Consider the following 21,860-nt stretch of genomic DNA (forward strand, 5'->3'; position numbering starts at 1 on the left):
AGGAAAGAGGGAGGGAAGTTTCATACAATTTTTACTGCATAACTCAAGAACTACAACAGAGAATGGAACCAAATTTGGCATGGAACGATATTTGGGTACGAGAAATGCTTCTATGAATATTTGGTATCCCTCACTCTTTCGAAGAGGTGGATGAAAAGGGGGAGGCGAGGTTTCCCTTACAATTTTCAGTATAACTGAAGAGCTGATCAAGCAAATTGAACCATATTTGACATGTGCGTGTATTTGGATACGAGAAATGTTTCTATTATAAACTGAAGCCATACCTTTTAAGCGGTAAGATATAAAGGAAGAAGGGGTTTTTTTTTTTTTTTTTTTGTTGCGGTTTCCATTTTTTTTTTGCATAACTCGAGAATTAATCGAGCAAATGAAACCAAATTTCATCATAATCATCAAAAATACTTTTATGAATATTAAGTTATCATCCTTCTATTGAAAGAAGAGCACGGAAAAGGGGGATGGTACTCCATTTCAAGTTTATACATAACTCAAAAATTTACTACTTAAATAAAACCAAATTTGGCATAACATGGAATATAGGAAGGGAAGGGAGCTTACATTTAACTTTTATTTTACAAAATCCGAGAAATGGACAATACTTAACATGGAAAATCATTTTGGTATGAATCTATGATTATTTGACACATCATTCTCCTTTCAGTGAGAAGGTACATGGGAGGAGGGAGGTGAACCCAATACAATTTTGTTAGCATATGTTCTCAATTTATGCTTACGAAACCAACAAATGGAAACAAATATGGCATGGAAAGGTACTTGGTTACGAGATATGTTTCTACGATTGTTATAGACTCTTATATGCTTTACAGTGTAGAGAGGGAAAGAAAAAAAGGGGCTACATACAATTTTTGTTGTAAAGCTTAAATACTTATCAACCAATGGAACTATATTTGATATAAGAGGATTTTTGGGAACGAAAAAAATGTTTATTAAAGATTACAACCTCCATTCAGCAGGTGGTGAAGGGAAGGACAGGGGGGGGGGGGGGGCTCTCTAATCAGTTTTTTAGCATAAATCCAGAACATATCAAGCAAAAATAACCATACTTTATAAGTTAGATTATTTGCGAACGATTAATTTGGGACCCTTCTTTTTTAGGGCAAAACTTAAGGAAACAGATGAAAATTATCAGATCTTTAAAACGAATTTATAAATCAAGATTCAGAATATAAGTTATGGTTTGTGTTGCAATTTGAAACTCCAGCTGAAGCTCTCATTTTATAGTGGTTGCTTATTAATTTCGTCATAATTTGATTTAAAATAATACCAAAACCAATAAAAATTTGAATGATTTCTGAAAATATCATTTGATTCTGAAAGGTGTAGCAAAGCACACCGGGTCAGCTAATTTCAAATAAATATAATTTTTTGAATGAATTTTGTTTTCATTTTTATTGAAGAAACCAACCAAACCAACTAGCATTTATTTACCTTTTAAATCAGTGAATGGGAAAACGGTATGGGAGAGTGGGGAATCATGGGCCACTTTTTTCCGTTGTTCCATAACTTCTTTATTATGAAAGATAAAATGAAAATAAAAAATGGTATGGTTTTCTACATTTTCAAGGTATCATAAGATATTTTTTTAAAATTTTTAATAAGTTTTTTTCTCCTGATTCTGACTGTTTGAAAAAAAGCAATATTTTTTGGATTTTGAAAAATGATGGGGAATCGTGGGCCACCAAATCCAAATTGATCAAATAACATGCAAAGTTTATGAGTTGACCTAAAACTATGATTTTCTAATTAATTTCGTTATTATAAAGCAATTTCAGATGATGAAATAAAAAAGAGAGCTTTGTATGATCGCAAAGATTCCAAAACCTGTCTCGCGAACGTTTTGGCCAAATTTGTTATATAGGATGGACAAAATATTTTTCATAACTCTCCATTTAGTATAAGAAAACTTTACAGATAGGAAAAACGTATTTTAAGTTCTGAATGTGTATAAAAACATAAAAATATAGGTGATTCAAGATGTGTGGCCCACGATTCCCCACAAACTATGATTTTCAAATTGGTTGCGTTTGTGTGACTTATTGATGTTTCATCAAAAATTCCTTTTCCACGTGAAAGATCATGACAAAACTAGGATCATAAGCGTATGAGCATATTTTTGTTATGCACTTTAGGTTCTCCATCAATGAAATTAGCGGGAGTTTTTTTAAATTATGTAAGAAAATTTTTCTAACTTTTTTTAGATTTATAAATAAAAGAAGCATATGATGCGTATATCAGTAAACAACATATAGGCATATATACTCACGCAAATCGACAACGATGACAGTTGGTTTGAGATTTTTATCTCAACACACATCTGAGATATTAAAAGTGGCCCACGTTTCCCCATGGCCCACGATACCCCACTCTCCCCTACTATTTTACCTTTTTGCTAGGTGAATTGAAAAAAGGTAAAATTTACCTCGAAAGAGGGGTGGAAAAAAATCACCCTGATTTTCGGAGACTGCTATAAATTTTGAAAAAGTTTGTTAAAAGATTTCATTATTCTTCTCTTATTTCACCTTTTTTTGAAATACATCTGATTATGGTCAGTGAAATTGAAGTAGGGGAGGAGGAAATGAAGAGAATAAGATGAAATATTACGGTTTTATTGACGAAAATGGAATTAAAACTGTTAAATATAAAATCCCAACGAAATTTACTTTTTGCATTTGTCCTTGATAGTATATTTATCGTAAACCTTAGTAGGATCATATGGTTCCCAACGCGATGCTGGGAAAATATGCTTATTCCTTTCGTACCAGGAGCGTAAAAGCACTTTTCCGGCGTGAGATTCTTCCTTTTCCACTGTTGCATCACTAATCATGCGAATGTCGTCTTTGCTGAGGGAGAAAATAACATTCAATGCAAAAAAGTATATTTAAATAGATAGAGTATATCTTACACATCGAAGTTGAACAACGGCCCACTTTTTCCGCGAGCTTTTGTTACGATAAAATCGTAAAAAGTGTAATGATGAGGTAATATTAAATCTTCTTTGACATACATAAGCTGGTCAGCCATTACTGTTTTCAATTCACTGAACTCTTTGCGCAACATTTCCAAACATTTTTGCAGGAACTGATAGATAGAATTACCCTTTTTCATGGTAATACATTTGCGATGACCTGAGCCATCCCAATAACTGAAAGTTATCGATATTTCTTGATCTTTAAGCATTGCTTGTTTCATGGCCCATTCCTGTCGCAGTTGTTCTCTTAATTTATTGTCCATCTCCTCGCGTTCTCTATCAGGAAGAAAAGATGTATCCACATCGGGATTTTTCTTGATTTTTTTTATTTTAGGTTCCGATTGTTCCTCAGTTTGCCATTTCTTTGGCTTTATATCTAAAGATTCCTCTTCCGTTTCATCATCTTCTCTGTCATCTCCTTCCTCATTTTCTTCAAGATCGAAGGACAAGGCTTGGATCTGTCTTTTTTGCTTATCCTTTTCGGCCTGTTTTGCTTCCAAGGCTCTAAGCTTCTCACGATCTTTCTCTTCTTTTTTTTGAGCTAGCTTTTTCTCTCGTTCCCGGACAATGTCCTCTTGCTTCTGTTTCATTTCATCCAACGTAACGAGACCGATGGTTGAAGTTTTGAGCTGCTGTTCCACGGCATCGTAGTGAGTAGCAAACTTGTTTTCAATATTACTAACTTTCAGATCCTCTTCAATTTTCTTCTTCCGGAACTCAATTTCCTGCTGAGCAATTTCACGTTTTTTCATAAGCTGCATTGCGCGGCCACCCTCACTCGCTGCACCTTTGTAGTACGCCATAGCTTAAAAAATAATTATTTGAACGCGTTATTTAAATTTTTAAGGTATAACTTTGTTAACATTAGTTGCATTCTATTCGATGTGGTATTAGAATAAAAAGGTCTGGTATGCGTATCGAAAGATTCTTATCGACAGCATATATCGTAACTATGTGATGTTTAGTTTTGATAAGAATTACAATTATTACATACCTTATACTTTTTAGTTTGAGGAAATTTAAAATTGATCAAAGATCCTTTCACAATGAAGCTTTTGTTTATAATTTTGTTTAGTCACACACTTACATCACAAAAAACTCTAATTTTGAGTAAAGCAATTCACAAACACTTCACTGAACCAAGGTGTGTATATAGGGGAAAGGTTTCCTAAATGGGCCTATCGGGTTAATTGACCCTACGGCTGTTTGATGAAATGGCTGACTAGACAGCTTATCTGACCAATGCATTTTAAGGGTGATACACTTAGAACATAAGGCAAGAAAGAATTTTATGAATTTACAAACTCAAAAAAAATTTAAAAAATCGTACAAGGTTTTGAAACATTATGATGTAATATTTCGACTTTTAAAAATTATACGTAAAAAAGCTTAAAACAAAAACTAGGATGGTTTTTGTTTCTTACTCAAATGAACTTAAGAAATTAAACATATTTCAGCTTTTGTGGAGGTTTAATAATGATTATATAGTGGAATAATAGAGTGTTTTTGTATGCCCTCATCATGTTTGTAAAATGCCTCCATCTTAAAATAACAGGTTAAATAGAATAAATAAATGATGTTTATCATTGAAACTTCAAATCTAAGCTCTGAATAACATCTTAAGAGAGAATTGATGATCTAAAAACAGATTTGATAAAGTTTTTCTCATGGATAAACTGCCTCCATAGTATGGCAATCCTAACTTTTGTTTTATTCCATAAAATTATAATATACATAGATTTTTATGAAACTTCAGCTTTGTCGTACGGAAATTATTACTTTCTAGCAGTTTCAATGAATTTATACGGAAATATTACCCAAAAAAACAGAAATTTTGTTCAAAACATAAATAGGCGCATTTAGCCCGCACGGTTTGAGGTTCGGCATTTTAGACAACACTTATAATAAAATCATTTTCTTGGAAACAGAAGAAACCCAGACAGGAAAAATCGCCCGAAATCGGCCCGAATTTTGTCCGTTCATCTGCTCGATCGGTCCGAAATCGTATAAGAAATCGGGCCGAGTTTAGTAGAAAATCGCGCGAAAATGAAACACTTTTTCGGACGACGATAAATTTTTTCAACCAGTTCGAGCAGATCAAATGTCAAAACAAGCGGACCGTTTTCCAACCGAATCTGAACGGTTTTCGAACCGTTTCTGGGCCGATTGCCATCGTCCCTCCGAAATAAAGGACCGATTTCGGACCGAAACCGAACGATTTTTCGAACCGTTTCCGGGCCGATTGCCATGGTGTCCATCCGAAAAAACGGGCCGATTTCGGACCGAAACCGAATGATTTTTCGAACCGTTTCCGGACCGATTGCGATGGCGTACATCCGAAAGAAAGGACCGATTTCGGACCGAAACCGAACGGTTTTTCAAACCGTTTCTGGGCCGATTACCATGGTTGCCATTCATTCAGGTTTTTCGGTTTTGAACAAAAAGCTAGAAATTATTTCATTTGTTTTTCTTTTATTTTTCTGGTTTTTTTTTCTTCTAATTTATACTTTAAATCATAGCTTATATTAAATACAATACAAGCTTATTTTTTCAGCGATTCGTCTGTTTTCAGGTGTTGATAAAGTCTTCGGGATGACAACCACATCATGCGAAACCATCTTCGAGGACCAATGTTGTGAGGAGATGGCTTGAGGGTTGTTCGAGTTTACCTAATTCGAAGCTCATTCGTCATCAACAGAAGGTGACATGAAAAGAAATACTAAAAAGAAAAAGAAAAAAAGGTGTTAAGCGGGCCATAGACTACACAAATTGGCCTGTACAAATTCGATGTTTCCACGACGATTGTTTGATCTATGCTCGCCCATACACTATACAAACATATTTCACGCGAACACAAATGATTGCTGGCGAAAACAGCAACAGCAACAAAAAAAACCATCTCCACCCCGGCTGGGAGAATGTTTTGTACAAAATATTTCGATCCCGACCGATTTTACTCCAACCGTTTGGGCGCTCATTCAAGCAGTGCCATACACTATGCAAATCGTGCTCACAGCGACAAAATTTCATCGAATTTCATCGCATTTGTACAAATGTTGTGTAGTCTATGGCCCGCTTTATGTTCAAGATAAGCGTGTAACAACTTTCGGTAAAATGGAAAAACCCCGTTCGTTAAGATTTGCTATTCAGAGCAGATTCTCTCAGAGAATCTTTCGAGCCAGGGACCTAGAAATGTACCCAACAGGATTAATACAATCACTTCTCGTTTGGCTTGCAACCTATGCACTGTGTTTCATTTATTGGACTCTAGTCACACCCGTCTTTGAAACCAACAAGTAGATATAAAAGTGGCACGAGGATTAAATTAGTATTTTTCACCAAGATAGTGATTTTTTTTATCACAGCGTGCATAATTTTCTCGTGATTTGGCTAAAAGCAGTGTGATTTAAAGAAAGCGGAATAAGTTTTTGAGAAAAAAAAAGTCGGATTTTTCACCAGTAAAGGAAGCTCAGTGCGGATAAGTTAGAGTGATTTTATTCTCACAAAGCGGTCTGTGATTTTGAATCATTAACAATCGATATTCCGAAGCCTAAGGGCATCCGCAGCAATCGCGAGCAAAGTGAAAATGCTCATGAGTTTAATCACTTTTATACCGCACCGGGGGGTAGTATGAAGGTGAGCAAAATAGGGCCCTTGCCGTCGGGACCGATAAAATCACCAAATTTGCTCACAAGAAAGGGGCGAGAGCAAACATGCACTGAAAAATTTCTGCCGTTTATGCTGAGTTAAACAAACGACGTTCAGCGTGTAGAGTTTGTTTACATTTCATTATGCGCAGAGAAATTTGCGAGTCGTTCCGAGTTTTTTTTTCAAACAGGAGGAATAAGTGGTGTACTTTCTTTTGAGCTTTTCCACGCAACATAATCAACGCTAATCGGCTGCTGCAGAAGAAGAGCAGGAGAAATAATTAGAACCTGGTGCTGGTGGTGAACGGCTTTTCAATGACGGATCTGTTCGGTGCCGACTATCCGGTTAGTGGTCATCATTGCAGATTTCCCCGGACCCAACCAACCGCAGCAGCGGAAGCTGTTGGAACATGTCTCAAAAGCTGTGGTCTCCAGTCAGCCAGAGACGACGACGGCTCGAATGCTACTGCGAAAGAAATTCCTTATTATGTGAGACACTAACGAGTCGATGGAGGGCAAGGCTGTTGAGGTAATTATTATGATTTTTAATATTAAACAAAAAAAATCATGAAAGGCATCAGCCTAATTAGCGTGCTTTAGTATAAGAATTCGTTTCAAACTACCTAAGGCAAGTTTTTTTTTAATTTTCAAAATATGCAGGTCGATTTGCTGCCCGGATCCAGGCCGCATGAATGCAGATATCGATTCAGCAAGACTGCCACTATCTTCGGCATCACACGTCACATGCAGAGGCTTGGTGAAATGATCCAGCATTCCCCCAGAAAATCTATCGGATGATCAGACCACCAAAGCGAAAATGCAATCTTCTGCCGTTAAAACAAAACCGGCGAGCATTAATTCATGGACTGTATAGCATTTCTTCGCAACTGCATGTTCCGGCAAATTTCTAAATTTTAAAATGTTTTATAATTACACTTTATTGATGTGGATATTAAATAAAACAAACCATAACATTCGTGGTTTCCGAAATTTAATACATATAAGATGTAAAACATTGCTGTTTATTATTGTTGGAACGATGAAAATTTAATAACAAAAAAGTGAATTTCATTGTCTTCTTGATAAAAACTGGTATCTCCAACGATCATAAATTCCATTGAGGCATTGGCGCAACACGGTCCTCAGTCTCGCTGCAACAGGGTGGGCGGTTCTGACTCTCTGGAGCCGGAACTTGGGACCAGCAGCGGAAGACCTTCTGCATGATAGTGGAACCAGCGGAACTCCGCAGCAGCTGGCATATTTCGCGCAGGTTCCGCTAACTTCCAAATGATTCCAGCTGCTGCTGCCCGGAAGCTCCTGCTGCTCCCGCCATTGGATCCGGTTGCTGGTCGATAGATACTGCTTGAACCTGCTGCGGAAAGCAGCTAACCATTCGAATCACCGCCAAAAACAATCTTACGACTCAGAGTATACTCGGTCCGAAATAATTTTATCAAGATTTTTTGTAACTCTTATTTTTCAGTTCAATGCTAAATGCATACTTTGAATGCTACCGCCCGGTGCGCGAAAGAGTGTGTATACCAAAACCGGTCCTCTGAAATGAGGAAAGTCGGGCCTCGTATACTCACTTATTGGTGCGTTTGCTCTAATGTCACATTAGTGATTTTTGTTACTCTAACCGTGGAAATTGCAAAAATTTTGGCGTTATCACGCGGGGACGGCTTGGGTACGCCATTTTGTTCGGTGCCTTTTGTTCCAGCAACACGAGGTTGGTTATTCAGCGCCATTGCATTGTGGTAATTCTTTCCCGATCCAAAGCGAATCATCTAGGGGAAAAGTTCATATAACGCCCCATGTGGCTAATACGCGCCACTCTTGTTTTGAAGAATTTGAAACATTTTAAGCCTGCAAAATATTACCAATTTGTTTTAAATGCTGTGATTGGTCATGGCAAGTATGAATTTTTCCTTAAAATGCCCCTGTGTCGTGATAAATTCAGAATTTAGGTTTTTCTTCATTTCGATCTAAATTTTAAAACATTTATAATAAGGTGTCACCAAGCAGAGAAAAATGAATAAGACAATATTTGCTGACACATCGATGGAGGAGAATCTAAATTATGATTTTATGCTAAGAAATCATACTGAACTCGCTAAGGTATGCTTTTCATGGGTATGTTCTATCACGGCCCATGCGCTCTTTATAACGCGCCAATCGTAGTAGGCTGAAAATTGCATTAATTTTTCAAAAAGGCCAATTTTCATCCAAAATGAACAAAAAGTCTAAAACCATATTTTGAGCGCTAATTCAGCCCAAAAAATCTATTTTTAATTTTTTGTTAAATTTCTATTAGTCCATTTTGATTTTCTTTTCAGTCAAAGTGTCTGTAAGTATTGGTGTGTTTTCGGTCTTCGGCTGCTCTCGGGTGTGTTCGGCTGCTAGGCGCGTATTGAATACACAGCGGCGCGTATTCGCAACACAGTTTTGTTCTGTGGCTTTGAATATGGTTTTTAAAAATCATGTTTTTGAAGAAACTATAGCAATTTGAGCAATGATAAATCATAGGAATTTGTAGAAAACACTTTTCTTCGACGATTACACCCATTTTTAACACAATTTGTACGTGGAAAACATAGAAAATCAGCGATTCGCTTAGGTGGCGCATAATAGGGCATGTTCCCCTAATCATCTCTCTGGCAGTGTTGCTAGATTGCACTTCGCTGAATTGATACCAAGTACCGGAATTTGCTGGATTTTTATTGCCGATTGCTGAGTGAGTTACTGATCGCTGATTGCTGAGCGGGTTGCTGATTGCTGAGTGGTTTTGCTGTTGCTGTTAATCGCAGTCTAGTTGTTGTTGCTGAATTGCTGCATGCATTTTTTTTTTTATCCCTGACGACTTGGTTAGTGTTACCTGGAATTTTTTTTGGTGCAACTGATTGCGATCTAACTCGCTTTACTTTTCTGATTGCTGATTTTTTTTGAAAAGGTACGTTATTTATGTTGTGTTTTTTGTGTATTTCATAATTTGATATTTAACTTTTTATTTGATTTTAATAATTTTTCTTTTGTTTCATTTTTTATTTTATTTTATTTTTTTTTATTTTTTGTGTGCGTCCATTTTTGTTATTGATAACATTATTTTCCCGATTTACAGTTTTTGTACAAATATTTTAAATCCCAATTGTTTTCTTATACATTCGTTTATACAATTTATTTAAACTTACAAAAACAAATTTGAAAATGGCTCTAGCTACTACAGCCGAGCAATTTATCCCGGGATCAATATCATTTGGTCAATACGTCGAACAATTAGAGTGGATTTTCACTCATAACAACTATCCAGAAGCAAAGTATAAGACTTCATTTTTGGCTGTGTGCGGTACTGAAGTATACTCTAGAATAAAAACGCTATTTCCTGGTAGAGACGTGAAATCTTTATCGTACGTTGAGATTATTGAAGAGTTGAAAAAGTACTATGATAGGAAAGATCCGGAATTTTTGGCGTGCAACCAGTTTTGGACGCGACGTCAAAGACCTGATGAAAGAGCTATCGATTTCATTCTGTCGGTTAAAACATCAGCAGAGGAGTGCAATTTCGGTGATAACAAAGATCGGTTCATTTGTCAGATGCTAGTGATTGGCTGTTTTGACGAGCAATTAAAGAGTAGAATGATTCTTGAAGAAAATTTAACAGCATCTAAAGCAGAGAAAATGTTAATTACCCATGAGCAAACCTTAGAAAAAATGCGGAAATTGAACAACGATGATAGACGGTCGAGCGTTATTGCACGTTTGGGGCGTCGTGAAGATAGGTCACCAAAAAGAAGCAGTTTCAGAAATCGTAGTAGGAGCGATAGTCGAGAGCGTTCAGTACGGTTCAGGGATCGGAGTAGAAGCTGGGACAGATCGCGTAGAAACAAGCCGGTTTTTGTTTGCAATTTTTGCAAGAAAAAAGGTCACACAATAAATTATTGCTATCGTCTCATTCGCCAGAACTCAGGACGCTATCAGTCTTATCGTAGTCAAAATCAAAATGCAGCAGCTGTTAATTTTGTTGATGCTTCGAAAGCTCAGCCTTCAAGCTCTGGATTGTTTAAGCGATTAAAATACGATTTGGATTTGGAATCAGACATTGAAGAAGAATCTTGTTTGATGATTTCTTCTGTCAATAAGATTAATAAACCTTGTTATGTAGAAGCTATGGTTGATAGAAGGAGGTTGACTATGGAAATAGACTGTGGGTCTGGCGAGAGCGTAATTTCAGAAAGCGTTTTCTTAAGAAATTTTGCTCATTGTTATTTGGCACCTTGTAATATGCGTTTGGTTGTCATCGATGGTAAAAGACTGAATGTTTTGGGAAAACTTAAGGTTTGTGTTCAACTAAATAATATTAAACAGCAAGTCGACCTGGTGGTGTTACGATGCGACAATGAATTTGTTCCTTTGTTGGGTCGAACTTGGCTAGACGTGTTCTGCATCGGCTGGAGGCATGCTTTTACATCTGCATCAAGGATCAACATCAATGCACTGAGAGAAGAGGAAATTGTTCAGGAAGTGAAGAGTAAGTTCCCCAATGTTTTTGATGGGGATATGTCAAAACCTATCAAGGGTTACGAAGGAGATTTGGTTTTGCGAGATAAAACTCCAATTTTTAGAAAAGCATATGAGGTTCCGTTACGTTTGCGCCAAAAAGTTTTAGATCATTTGCAAGAGCTAGAAGAAGCAAACATTATTACACCAGTAGAAGTCAGTGAATGGGCTTCACCCGTAGTCTTCTTCTTCTTCTTCTTCGTTTTAGTTTTTTTTTGGCCAGAGAATGGAACTCTATAACACCACTTTTCACTTCAGTTACTACATTCGATTTAGCGTTTGCGGTTCATAGATTTGTGTATAGTGTTGCCAATTTTTTTTATATTTTGAATTTCGCTTTTTCTAGAAAGCTCAGAATTTCTTTCATTCGGTTTTCGTCGAAATCTTGAATCAGCTCGAGAAGATTGTTGAATTTTTCCCAATCATAATAGTTTCGTAGATGATTGTACTTTATGCAGTTTAGAATAGCATGTTCACTGGTGAAAGGTACTTCACAAAGATCGCAGATTGATGTGTCTCGTACTCTCATTATTCCTAGCCAATATGGTGAGAAATCGTGGCCACTTAATAGACGATTCATTATTCGAACCTGAATATTATTCAGATTGGTATTCCAATACCAAGGCTTTTCATTGTAGGAAGATTGGAAACGATAGAACTTCGTTCCTTTATTCGTGATAATTGCATATTCCTTGTACCATTCATTAATTGAATGGAACCATTCTTTTTTCGCTGCGAGTGTCTTGTCACTAAGACGAAATTTATTTATCATAACGCATGGACTCGATAATCCCTGTTTAGCTAATTGATCCGCTTTCTCATTTCCGACTATTTGAATGTGTGCTGGTATCCATTGGATAGTCGTTCTTTTCAATTCAGCTAGTGTTAATATCTGATAGGTCAACTCATCGAATTCTTTTATTTCGAGGTGGTTTTTCAAAATCATGCATGATGCTTGTGAGTCTGTAAGGATCAGATTTCTGGTTGTAGCTTCTGAATCGATATTTTCTAGTGCTGTTTTTATCGCAATCAGTTCAGCTGTAGTGATTGAGACTTCATTTGCCAATTGTATGCTAATTTCTCTGTTGTTGTATTGTTCAAAAACTCCTATTCCACACTTATCTTTGCTTTTTGAAGCATCTGTGAATATTAAGTTGTAGCAAGGATATTGTGTGTTGAGCATGTTCATAACTTCTTTTCTCATAACATCTGCTGACTGTTGCTTTTTTCTAATCTGTGTTTCTTTTATTTGTTCTTGGACTGTGACGGTGATTGTTGTTTCGTTCACTCATTATTATTAACATTATTACACCAGTAGAAGTCAGTGAATGGGCTTCACCCGTAGTCGTAGTCATAAAAAAAGATCAAGGCATCAGACTTGTAATCGACTGTAAAGTGTCGATTAATAAAGTCATTGTTCCGAATACATATCCTTTGCCTCTTGCGCAAGATATTTTCGCTAAACTTGCTGGTTCTAAAATATTTTGCTCGCTTGATTTAGCGGGTGCATACACGCAACTTTTGCTTTCGAAAAATTCAAAAAAATTCATGATAATTAACACAATTAAGGGACTTTACTCTTATAACAGATTACCTCAAGGTGCTGCCTCTTCTGCCTCGGTATTTCAAAAAGTTATGGACCAAGTATTACATGGGTTGGAATTTGTTTGTTGTTATTTGGATGATTTATTGATCGCTGGAAAAAATTGGGATGATTGTAAAAATAAGCTTTTATTGGTCTTGGAAAGATTATCTAAAACTAATATCAAGGTCCATTTAAAAAAATGTAAGTTTTTTGCAGGCTTCTGCGATTCTCTTGATTTTTGCTCACTTTTTCTCATCTCCTTGTCAAACGCCTGGGAGAAACATGCTTTCTCGCACTTTAAACGATCAAGCAACCCACATTTTGTTGGAGATCATTTCAATCACGCAGTCACCCAATCTCATTCTCGCAGGGAGAAATGTTCGTTAGCTTCTCAGCAACTGGCTGAGAAATAAACGACCGAGCAAAGTTGTAAATGCTAAAATGCTGAAAATAATGTGAAACAAATGTGTAAATCTTTAATTACCTCTTTGTTTACAAAATCAGATATAAAAGCATGCCAGAATTATTAAACGTCCCCAACAATAAAGCAGGTTGACAAATTCTGAGGCCAATATTCCATAATTCCACGTAGAAAGAGGACGGTCAAATCACACATTAAAGCTGTCCACGTGATTTAGTGAAACGACCAAATTTCATGTGTAATTTTTTTGTTTTGTTTTCAGAGTCACACACCAACAATGCTCTGTCAGTAGAAGAGTGTTCATTCGTTTGAGAAAAAATTTCTCCCTGCTCTCTCAGCAGCGGAGGATGAAATGCTCATTAAAAATAAGCTCACAATTATTCGGAGCGAAAAAGTTCACTGTCTCCTTTTGTTCAAGATGAGCAAAATGAAGCCTGGTTTTTTGTAACAAAGTTACCATACCTTGGGCACGTTTTAACTGCTAATGGACTATTACCACAGACTAATACAGACATGACTCTCCATAGAAAATTATTTCCAATTTTTCGCAAAAGTTCACTCAAGTGATTGCACTGCCATCTGGTATCGACATTGCCCTACTAACCATTGAAAACCTCAAAAATTGTCGAAGTAGCCATGGAAAATATTCATCAGTCAAAAAATAAACAAAAACAAACTAGGTGAAAATAGTGGTTTATTGCTTTTCTGCACTTACAAATGGTCGATTCTGTCTCTGCTTTGATCACCTTTGATCATCGGTGATGGTAGGCACGAACGGTCAAGCGTTGCGTATAGTGCAGTATTCTGATCATATTGAAACCACCCAGATTAATACGTCAGACTTTGTCCTGTATTTACCATCCTTCCATTCAAAATCGGAAAAACATCAGTAGTATGAAAGCCACAAGAAATAATCAGACCATTTGCAACAGCGCCATTTAAATCATTGCTGAACAAACTATCCACCCCATAGGAAGTCCCGGGAATCGCATTACACTCGAACATCAGTTCCGACATCAACATCCGGCTGTAATTAGTGCAGTATTCTGGTTTCGACGATGAGCGGCACATCGGCGATATGCTGACCAAACTGATTGAGGCTGATCGTTGGTCACGTTGAAAACGAGGACACCAAAGCTGGTCAAAACCAAGGAATTATTCAACAAAAATCCAGACGAAATCCACTTGAAATTTTTTTTTCGAAACACAATTAAAACCTTATTTTAGGCTTCCAAAAATCCGAACACGATTATTTTGATTAAATAAATCCGTTTGTGGACGCATAAATAAAAAATACTTTAATTCTATCTGATTTTTTCATTGAATTTGGAAATAGAATAAAAAAAAACCGCGCCAAATACGACTTGTTTACGAAAAAAAAAGGTTTTTTACAATCGACGAGGATAACTTCAGTCTGTTTCTTCATCTTAAAATGTTAGTTCAAATTAAATTAAATTATGTTTAGCAAGTTCGAAAATCGAATAAAGTTTGGTTATTAGTTTTACTGGTTTTGATTCCAGAACCTAATGAAAACACGTATCAAACGGTTTTTTTTTATTAGTTTCTTTAATGCTCTATATGTTGCTGCTTGCATTTCGGAAAATTTCCAACATATTTTTCGTTTCTTCTCTTCCGAAACCACAACTATACACACATATCAGTAGCAGCTATTCGAGGTCCGGTGGGCCACTCACAGAACGGCAGATCGTTCCAGTTCAAAAGCCTCTTTTATCCCAAAGGCTTTAGAACTTGGTGAGCTTCTTTTTAGCGCCAGCCAGTTAGCTCACCTTGAGGTCGATGAAGCGCACGGTCTTGGACAGGGGTCGACATTCGTCAACGGCACAATGTATCCGGCCTCAACTTTTGACGGGCACGGGAACAGATGTACGCTCAAATTCCGATGCCGTTTCACAAAACGATCATACTTGCGGATGAAGTGCAGCTGGTCTCTCCAGATAATGATGGTCCGCTACATCTTTGATTTACTTTCCACCCCGGGCAGGATATGACGGAAGGGAAATTTCTTGTCGAAGTAGGTTCGAGCGATGGCTTCTTTGGAGGTTTTCCGGAAACAATTCTTTTTGTTTGCGATTTCGGTTCACACCGATTTGCTTCTGGAACGCACCCTCGTTCTGATTGAGAACCCTTCAACAAAACCTGTAATAAAGTTTGGTTGTTCTAATTGATTTTTTTTAGGCTTTGTGAACTGTATAGCTTACCTGTAGAAAGTTTGAAGAATTATAATAAACAAACTCGAATAACAACAAACGGTTACCATGTAAATATCCATTTCAATTTTAGTCGAATTGACAAAAACAAAACCGCCAGCTTCGATGATGTCAGCAAATTTTTTCCGATCGACGCGCGCTCTAGTGCCGACATTGCCCGTAAATCTTGCGAAAAACTGAAAAAGAGTGTCCTGTCTGTATTAGTCTGTGCTATTACCATGTCCTGAAAAAGTAAGAACAATTCATCAAGCAAAGCCTCCACAGAACGTTTCAGAATTAAAAGCATTTTTGGGACTAATAACGTTTTATTCTAAATTCATTCCTAACATGTCATCTAAATTGCATCGTTTATACTCATTGTTAAAAAAAAGATACATCTTTTGATTGGAACACTGATTGTGAAAAAGTATTTCAGGATTGCAAACAATACTTACACCCAGAAAAAGAATGGGGGATGGTTTCAACAAAACGTTTTGTTATTTTATTTTGTATTTTAAAACCAGATTTTTGAATAGCTTTCACAATAAATTGGAATGAAGATAAACGAAATATTTTGTTATTTTTACACGCTCATTTTTTTATTACATGCATTTAAAATTTGGTTTATTTTGAAAGCAATATTGGTTTTATTCGATGGACGTGGAACTGAAAAACGATAAATCGAAAAAAAAAAAGTGATGACAAATTTTCAGAATTGCATTCGAACAACAAGGTTACGGAATTGATCCGCTGCCCGCGCAGTGCTAAAGCCTTTATTATCGGAACCGGCAGAATCAATAGCTATGGACGTAAGCCCAGAACGGACCCCGGACGGAAAAATTAGGCATGGTGCAGGTGCAACCAATCCGGAAGACGTAAAAGGAACTCAAGACAACATCAAGGGCTGGTAGGACCGGTAGGACACCGATTCCGGCAAAGGCGAAGCTTGCCATCGCGCCTTTTCACGGTTATGGAAAACTGCAAGCAGTCGAAGATGGTGGTGTACTGCAGTATCCGGAAGCTGAGGATGCGAGTCAGACCCTTTATCCTGCATTCAGGAAGCAAATCAGACCGACGCTTTTTTCGACCTTATCAACGGAAGCCGTCCCCTTTGCCAGCCGGAATGCGGTAATTTATTAAATTTGCTATTGGTGTTAGTAAAGAAAATCTCGTTATGGTTTGGTGAATATAGAAAATAGTTTAAATAAAATCTTAATTATGTTAATATATCCGAAAATTCTTCAAATCAAATAATAAAATCTTTAAATTTAAAATTTAAAAAAATCTGGACTAAGTTTTTTTTATTTTGAACCCATTGCTCTATTTTACCAATAATAAAAATGTTGTAATGGATTAATTTAAGGGCCTTCTGAATTATTCTACCGATAGAGGGAAAAAGCAATGCCATCTGTCGCATTTTCAAACAAACTGATTGCTGCTAACAGATGGCAGCACAATAAAAAGTCAGATTTTTGGGTTGGTCGTATTGGAACTATGTATATAGTTAACAAAATATAAGAATCTTAAAATGAAAATTTTAGTCATTATGGTCATAAAGGGCTAGTAAATTAAATTATTAGCACTAAGATTCTTTTATTCCAAAGAGGCTGTCTGGAATGTGAGCTAGCAAGATTTGAATATGCGAAGAAAGAAGATGAGATTGTTGAGAGAGTGTGTGGACGATAGTGCCATTTCGGGTAATTTGGCTTCGATAGGTATGGGGAAATCAAGCTAAACTCTCAACTGCTCGAATAATAAGCACGATCCAAGGGTGCGTGTAAGGTTTAAGGAGAATGAACAAAAATTCCGCGTTGCAACAATCGGGTGGGAAAGTAGCATGAGGTGAGGAGCAGCGGAGATGGAAAACGATACATATACAATTTGGTGGATGAAGTAACTGTGCGATGAATGTCGCCAACCACATGCAAACGGAATCGAAGCTCCTAGTAGTGTGTTTTTTTTTCATTATTTTTTAAAATTGTTTTCTATAACAAGTTTTCGGTTGGTTGGAGACTTCTTTCTGCTAATATAGAGACAAGTTTTTGTTGAAATGCGTGTGCTGCGTGCGGCGCCGGAGTTTAATTTCAGTAAATATGGAGCGCGATTACAATTTAAGATGGAAATATATATATGGCTATGATACTGATTATGGTCGGTTACAGCTAAAGGTAAGCTTAGTGTGTCTTGAGGTAAGTTGAGTATAAAGGTGAGATTATTCTGTTGTATAACTATTTTATTTATTGATTATATGATATAAGAACGTTCAATCAGTTGCCAGCTGGGCAGGTATCTACACGCATGCGGAATACCTGTCGAAGATTCATAGCACTGAGAATGTTATGAATTTTATACGGTTGCGAAACTGATTGCTCGTTCTACAAATAAGACATACACATACACGAAATTCATTCATTACATGACAGTTCACACGAAGCCATGGTGTCGGGTATGTGCTAATTTGCATTGAAGATTGGCCGAACTTATAATCTAAAGAATGCAATTTAGCGCATACGTTGGCGAAACTGCGGTGAATCCGTGCACCCATGGTGGATTATCTACATACATACATACATACATAAGATTCTTTTATTCCAAAGTAATCATTTATAACATAAACACATAAGATGAGCAATCTTTTTTTACCTTACATCACCTCATGGTAAAATGGCATATTATTCGTTTTTCGAGTAAGAACGAATGAAGAATGCATTTGCAAAATCGATAAAAAGCGACCGATCATATGAGGAAATCCTCAAGTTACAACTAAAACAAACAAAAAACAAGATTGAGTAAAACTTTCAAATATCAAAAACTTACCGAAAAATGCACTATTTTTGATATTCAACGAACAATAATCGAATAGTAAGCATAAGTTTTTGAAGAAATAGTGCTTGATTTTTTAATAGGAATTTCTAAAATGTTCGGAAATCTTAAATACGTTTTTCTCGATTAGAGCCAACTGCTGGTTTCGCCCATATGAAATATTACGCAGGTCGTTTTCTTTGACATGAGGTTTGACAGCTCTGAACGCTGATGGCGACACCTCTCTGAAAAATAGCTTCATCCATCGATCCATTCTAAGCCCAATGTTACTGTATTGTTTTGACAGGAATATCGATTCATTTTTAAAAAAGGTGTATTTTACTTTCAATCAAACGATAAGTTTAAATTGAATCGATGATTTTTGTCAGTGTTATCAAAAATATATTTGTGCTTTTTCCCAACCAAAATTTTTATTATTTTTGGCCGAAATCTTTATTTTTAAAATATATTTTTCTGCGTGTAATGAAGCCTAATTTACTGGAATATTTTGATCCTGCGAAACCGATAGTAGTGGTGACTGACGCCTGTTCATACGGTCTAGGAGGAGTCATTGCGCATGTAGTAAAAGGCGAAGAGAAGCCTATAAGCTTCACTTCATTCACTTTGAATTCGGCTCAAAAGAACTACCCGATTTTGCACTTAGAAGCGCTAGCTATAGTGAGCACAGTTAAGAAATTCCATAAATTTTTATACGGACAAAAATTTACTATTTACACGGACCACAAGCCGTTAATAGGAATTTTTGGTAAACACGGAAAAAACGCAATTTCAGTAACCAGATTGCAAAGGTATCTGCTTGAGTTAGCAATTTATGACTATGATATTCTTTATCGTCCGTCTTCAAAAATGGGAAACGCAGATTTCTGCTCCAGGTTTCCTGAAAATCAAGAAGTGCCTTTGGAGTTAGATAGGGAATTTGTAAAGAATTTAAATTTTACTAAGGAATTCCCGTTAAATTATAAAGAAATAGCTAAAGCGACAAAAACTGATCCTTTTACTTCAAAAATTTTACAATATATTCGCAAAGGATGGCCAAATCGATTGGACAAGGAATTCAGGGATGTTTATTCAGCCCACCAAGAACTGGAGGAGGTCGAAGGATGCCTTTTATTTCAAGATCGAGTTGTGATTCCTTCTGCACTAAAACATGATGTTTTGAAACTGCTTCATTCAAATCATTTAGGAATAAATAAATTAAAGCAACTTGCTAGGTGAACAGTTTACTGGTTCCACATTAATAAGGACATAGAGGAATTTGTCAAATTTTGTCGTATATGTGCGGAAACAAACGTAGTTCCTAAACCCGCACCATACTCTAAATGGATTCCAACAGTAAAACCTTTTAGTAGAGTTCATGCCGATTTTTTCCACTTGGACAGAAAGGTTTTTCTTTTAATAGTAGACAGTCACAGTAAGTGGATAGAACTTGAGTACATGAAAAATGGCACAGAATGTAGGCGAGTACTCAAGGTTTTCATGGCAATCTTTGCTAGGTTTGGACTTCCAGATGTTCTAGTAACAGATGGAGGTCCACCTTTCAATTCAGATACTTTTGTGCGATTCTTCCAACAACAGGGCATAATAGTTATGAAGAGTCCGCCGTATCACCCAGAAAGCAATGGACAAGCGGAACGTATGGTCCGCTTGGTGAAAGACGTCCTCAAAAAGTTTTTTCTTGACCAACATATCAAACATTTAGATACAGATGAACAAATTGCATATTTCTTGTTCAATTACAGAAACACGTGTTTGGGGGAAGGAGGAGAGTTTCCATCGGAACGTATGCTTTCATTTAAGCCAAAGGGCTTAATTGATTTGTTGAATCCCAAGAATAATTTTAGACATCATTTGACTGAATCCCATGATGACCAGATAGCATGTCAACCTTCAACAACTAAAACTAAAGTTGAATTGACTGATGCATTTGACAAACTGAAGAAAGGAGACATAATATTCTACAAGAATAATAACAGAACTGATTTTAATAGATGGATACCTGCAAAATTTCTAAAATGGCTTTCAACAACTATTTCACAGGTTTTGATCAATGGAAGGATTGTGTTGGCACACAAGCGTCAATTGAAACTCGCTCCAAAGGATTTAAGAAAGAGCGCTTTGAATTTTGTCCTCAATGATGAGAGTGACACTTTGCCGGCCATACCAGATTCTATTTGTACCAAACGAAGGAGAGAAGAAGATGAGGAAATGGAGCAGCGCTTATCAGATTCCAGTTCTTTGTTTTATGGCTTTGCAGCCGATTCGTTTGTTTACCTGGATCGATCCGGAGACACCTGGAGTCCTGAAGCAGTGAGACCGGAAGTGGTTCCTATAAGAAGATCATCACGAATTTTGAAACGACGCAGAAGAGATGATTTCGGTATCGAATTTTGAATACGGCGAATGCGCCAACTGTAAACAAATCCAGATAATCACATAAATGCGTTAAACTATTCATTTTACATCCGAAAATATGATCTCCTTTCAATTTTTCTTATTTTAGTGAAGTTAAATTTAATTTTTTAAATAAGGCGAATAGCTTTTTTTATGAGTGTGTAATCCCACAGTTCATTCGCCCAATTCCCCTCAAAATTTCGTCGCGAACAAAAGGGCCAATAGTTATTTCGAGATGGAAAAAGGGCATTGAAGTTTTCGAAAAAAAAATTTCCAGGACGAGGAGATGCACAAATCAGTATTTATAAGATTGTTGAATGTGCTAATGTGTTAACGTGATCATTTGGACCCGCTTTCAAGCCGAAATTTGCTTGAATATTGCTTCTTTAATGAGTGATCCAAAAGGCGAATAGTCATTCTGCAATTCAAAAGGGCACTCCAATTTGGCGAATGAACAAAATGAGAGCACGAGTCTGTGGTAAAAGGGCCCACAGTTATATTTATTAATTTTTTGTGGTAATTAGTACGGAAAAGCTATATTTATCGATCGGGTGCTGAAATTAAACCAATTTAAAAGCATTTTAGCGACTTCTTTAGGAAAATGATTGTACGCAGCTAAATAGGAAATTGATTTTATTTTCTGAAACTTGGAATGCGTTTTTCTCAAAACAAAGGTCTTGGCGCATTCGCCGTATTCAAAATTTGATACCGATTTTGTCTATTATTGATATGAATTGAGAATAATTGCTATGTTATTGAAATACTTTTTATATTCTGCTATTTATGCATGTTCTTCTGACATGCTTTCGATTATCTTCAAACCTAAGTTACGTTGTTAATTTTCGAATCTCAGTTTTATTAATACCTAAAGAAATAGCTTAAAGGATGAAGGAGTTGTTATGTTCAAGATAAGCGTGTAACAACTTTCGGTAAAATGGAAAAACCCCGTTCGTTAAGATTTGCTATTCAGAGCAGATTCTCTCAGAGAATCTTTCGAGCCAGGGACCTAGAAATGTACCCAACAGGATTAATACAATCACTTCTCGTTTGGCTTGCAACCTATGCACTGTGTTTCATTTATTGGACTCTAGTCACACCCGTCTTTGCAACCAACAAGTAGATATAAAAAAAGGAAAAGAAAAATATGATATTAGTTAATATCATCTATCAATATACAATAAGAAGCCTAGCCCAAACTAATAATAAATCTAGCTTAAATAGCTTG

General features: G+C 36.5%; 1 protein-coding gene across 1 annotated transcript; it reads right to left on the reverse strand.

Annotated features, from left to right (window-relative positions):
- Positions 1–2,615: 2,615 nt before the first annotated feature.
- On the reverse strand, positions 2,616–4,117 carry LOC129739274 (protein FAM50 homolog). Its single transcript, XM_055730699.1, has 3 exons — positions 4,002–4,117; positions 2,942–3,812; positions 2,616–2,879 (listed from the first exon to the last, which is right to left on the reverse strand). Exons 2-3 carry the CDS (start codon positions 3,808–3,810, stop codon positions 2,696–2,698), a joined length of 1,053 nt encoding a protein of 350 aa, XP_055586674.1. The 5' UTR covers positions 3,811–3,812; positions 4,002–4,117; the 3' UTR covers positions 2,616–2,695.
- Positions 4,118–21,860: the final 17,743 nt, after the last annotated feature.

Source organism: Uranotaenia lowii, chromosome 1 (assembly GCF_029784155.1).
Source record: "Uranotaenia lowii strain MFRU-FL chromosome 1, ASM2978415v1, whole genome shotgun sequence".
Classification (NCBI taxonomy): domain Eukaryota; kingdom Metazoa; phylum Arthropoda; class Insecta; order Diptera; family Culicidae; genus Uranotaenia; species Uranotaenia lowii.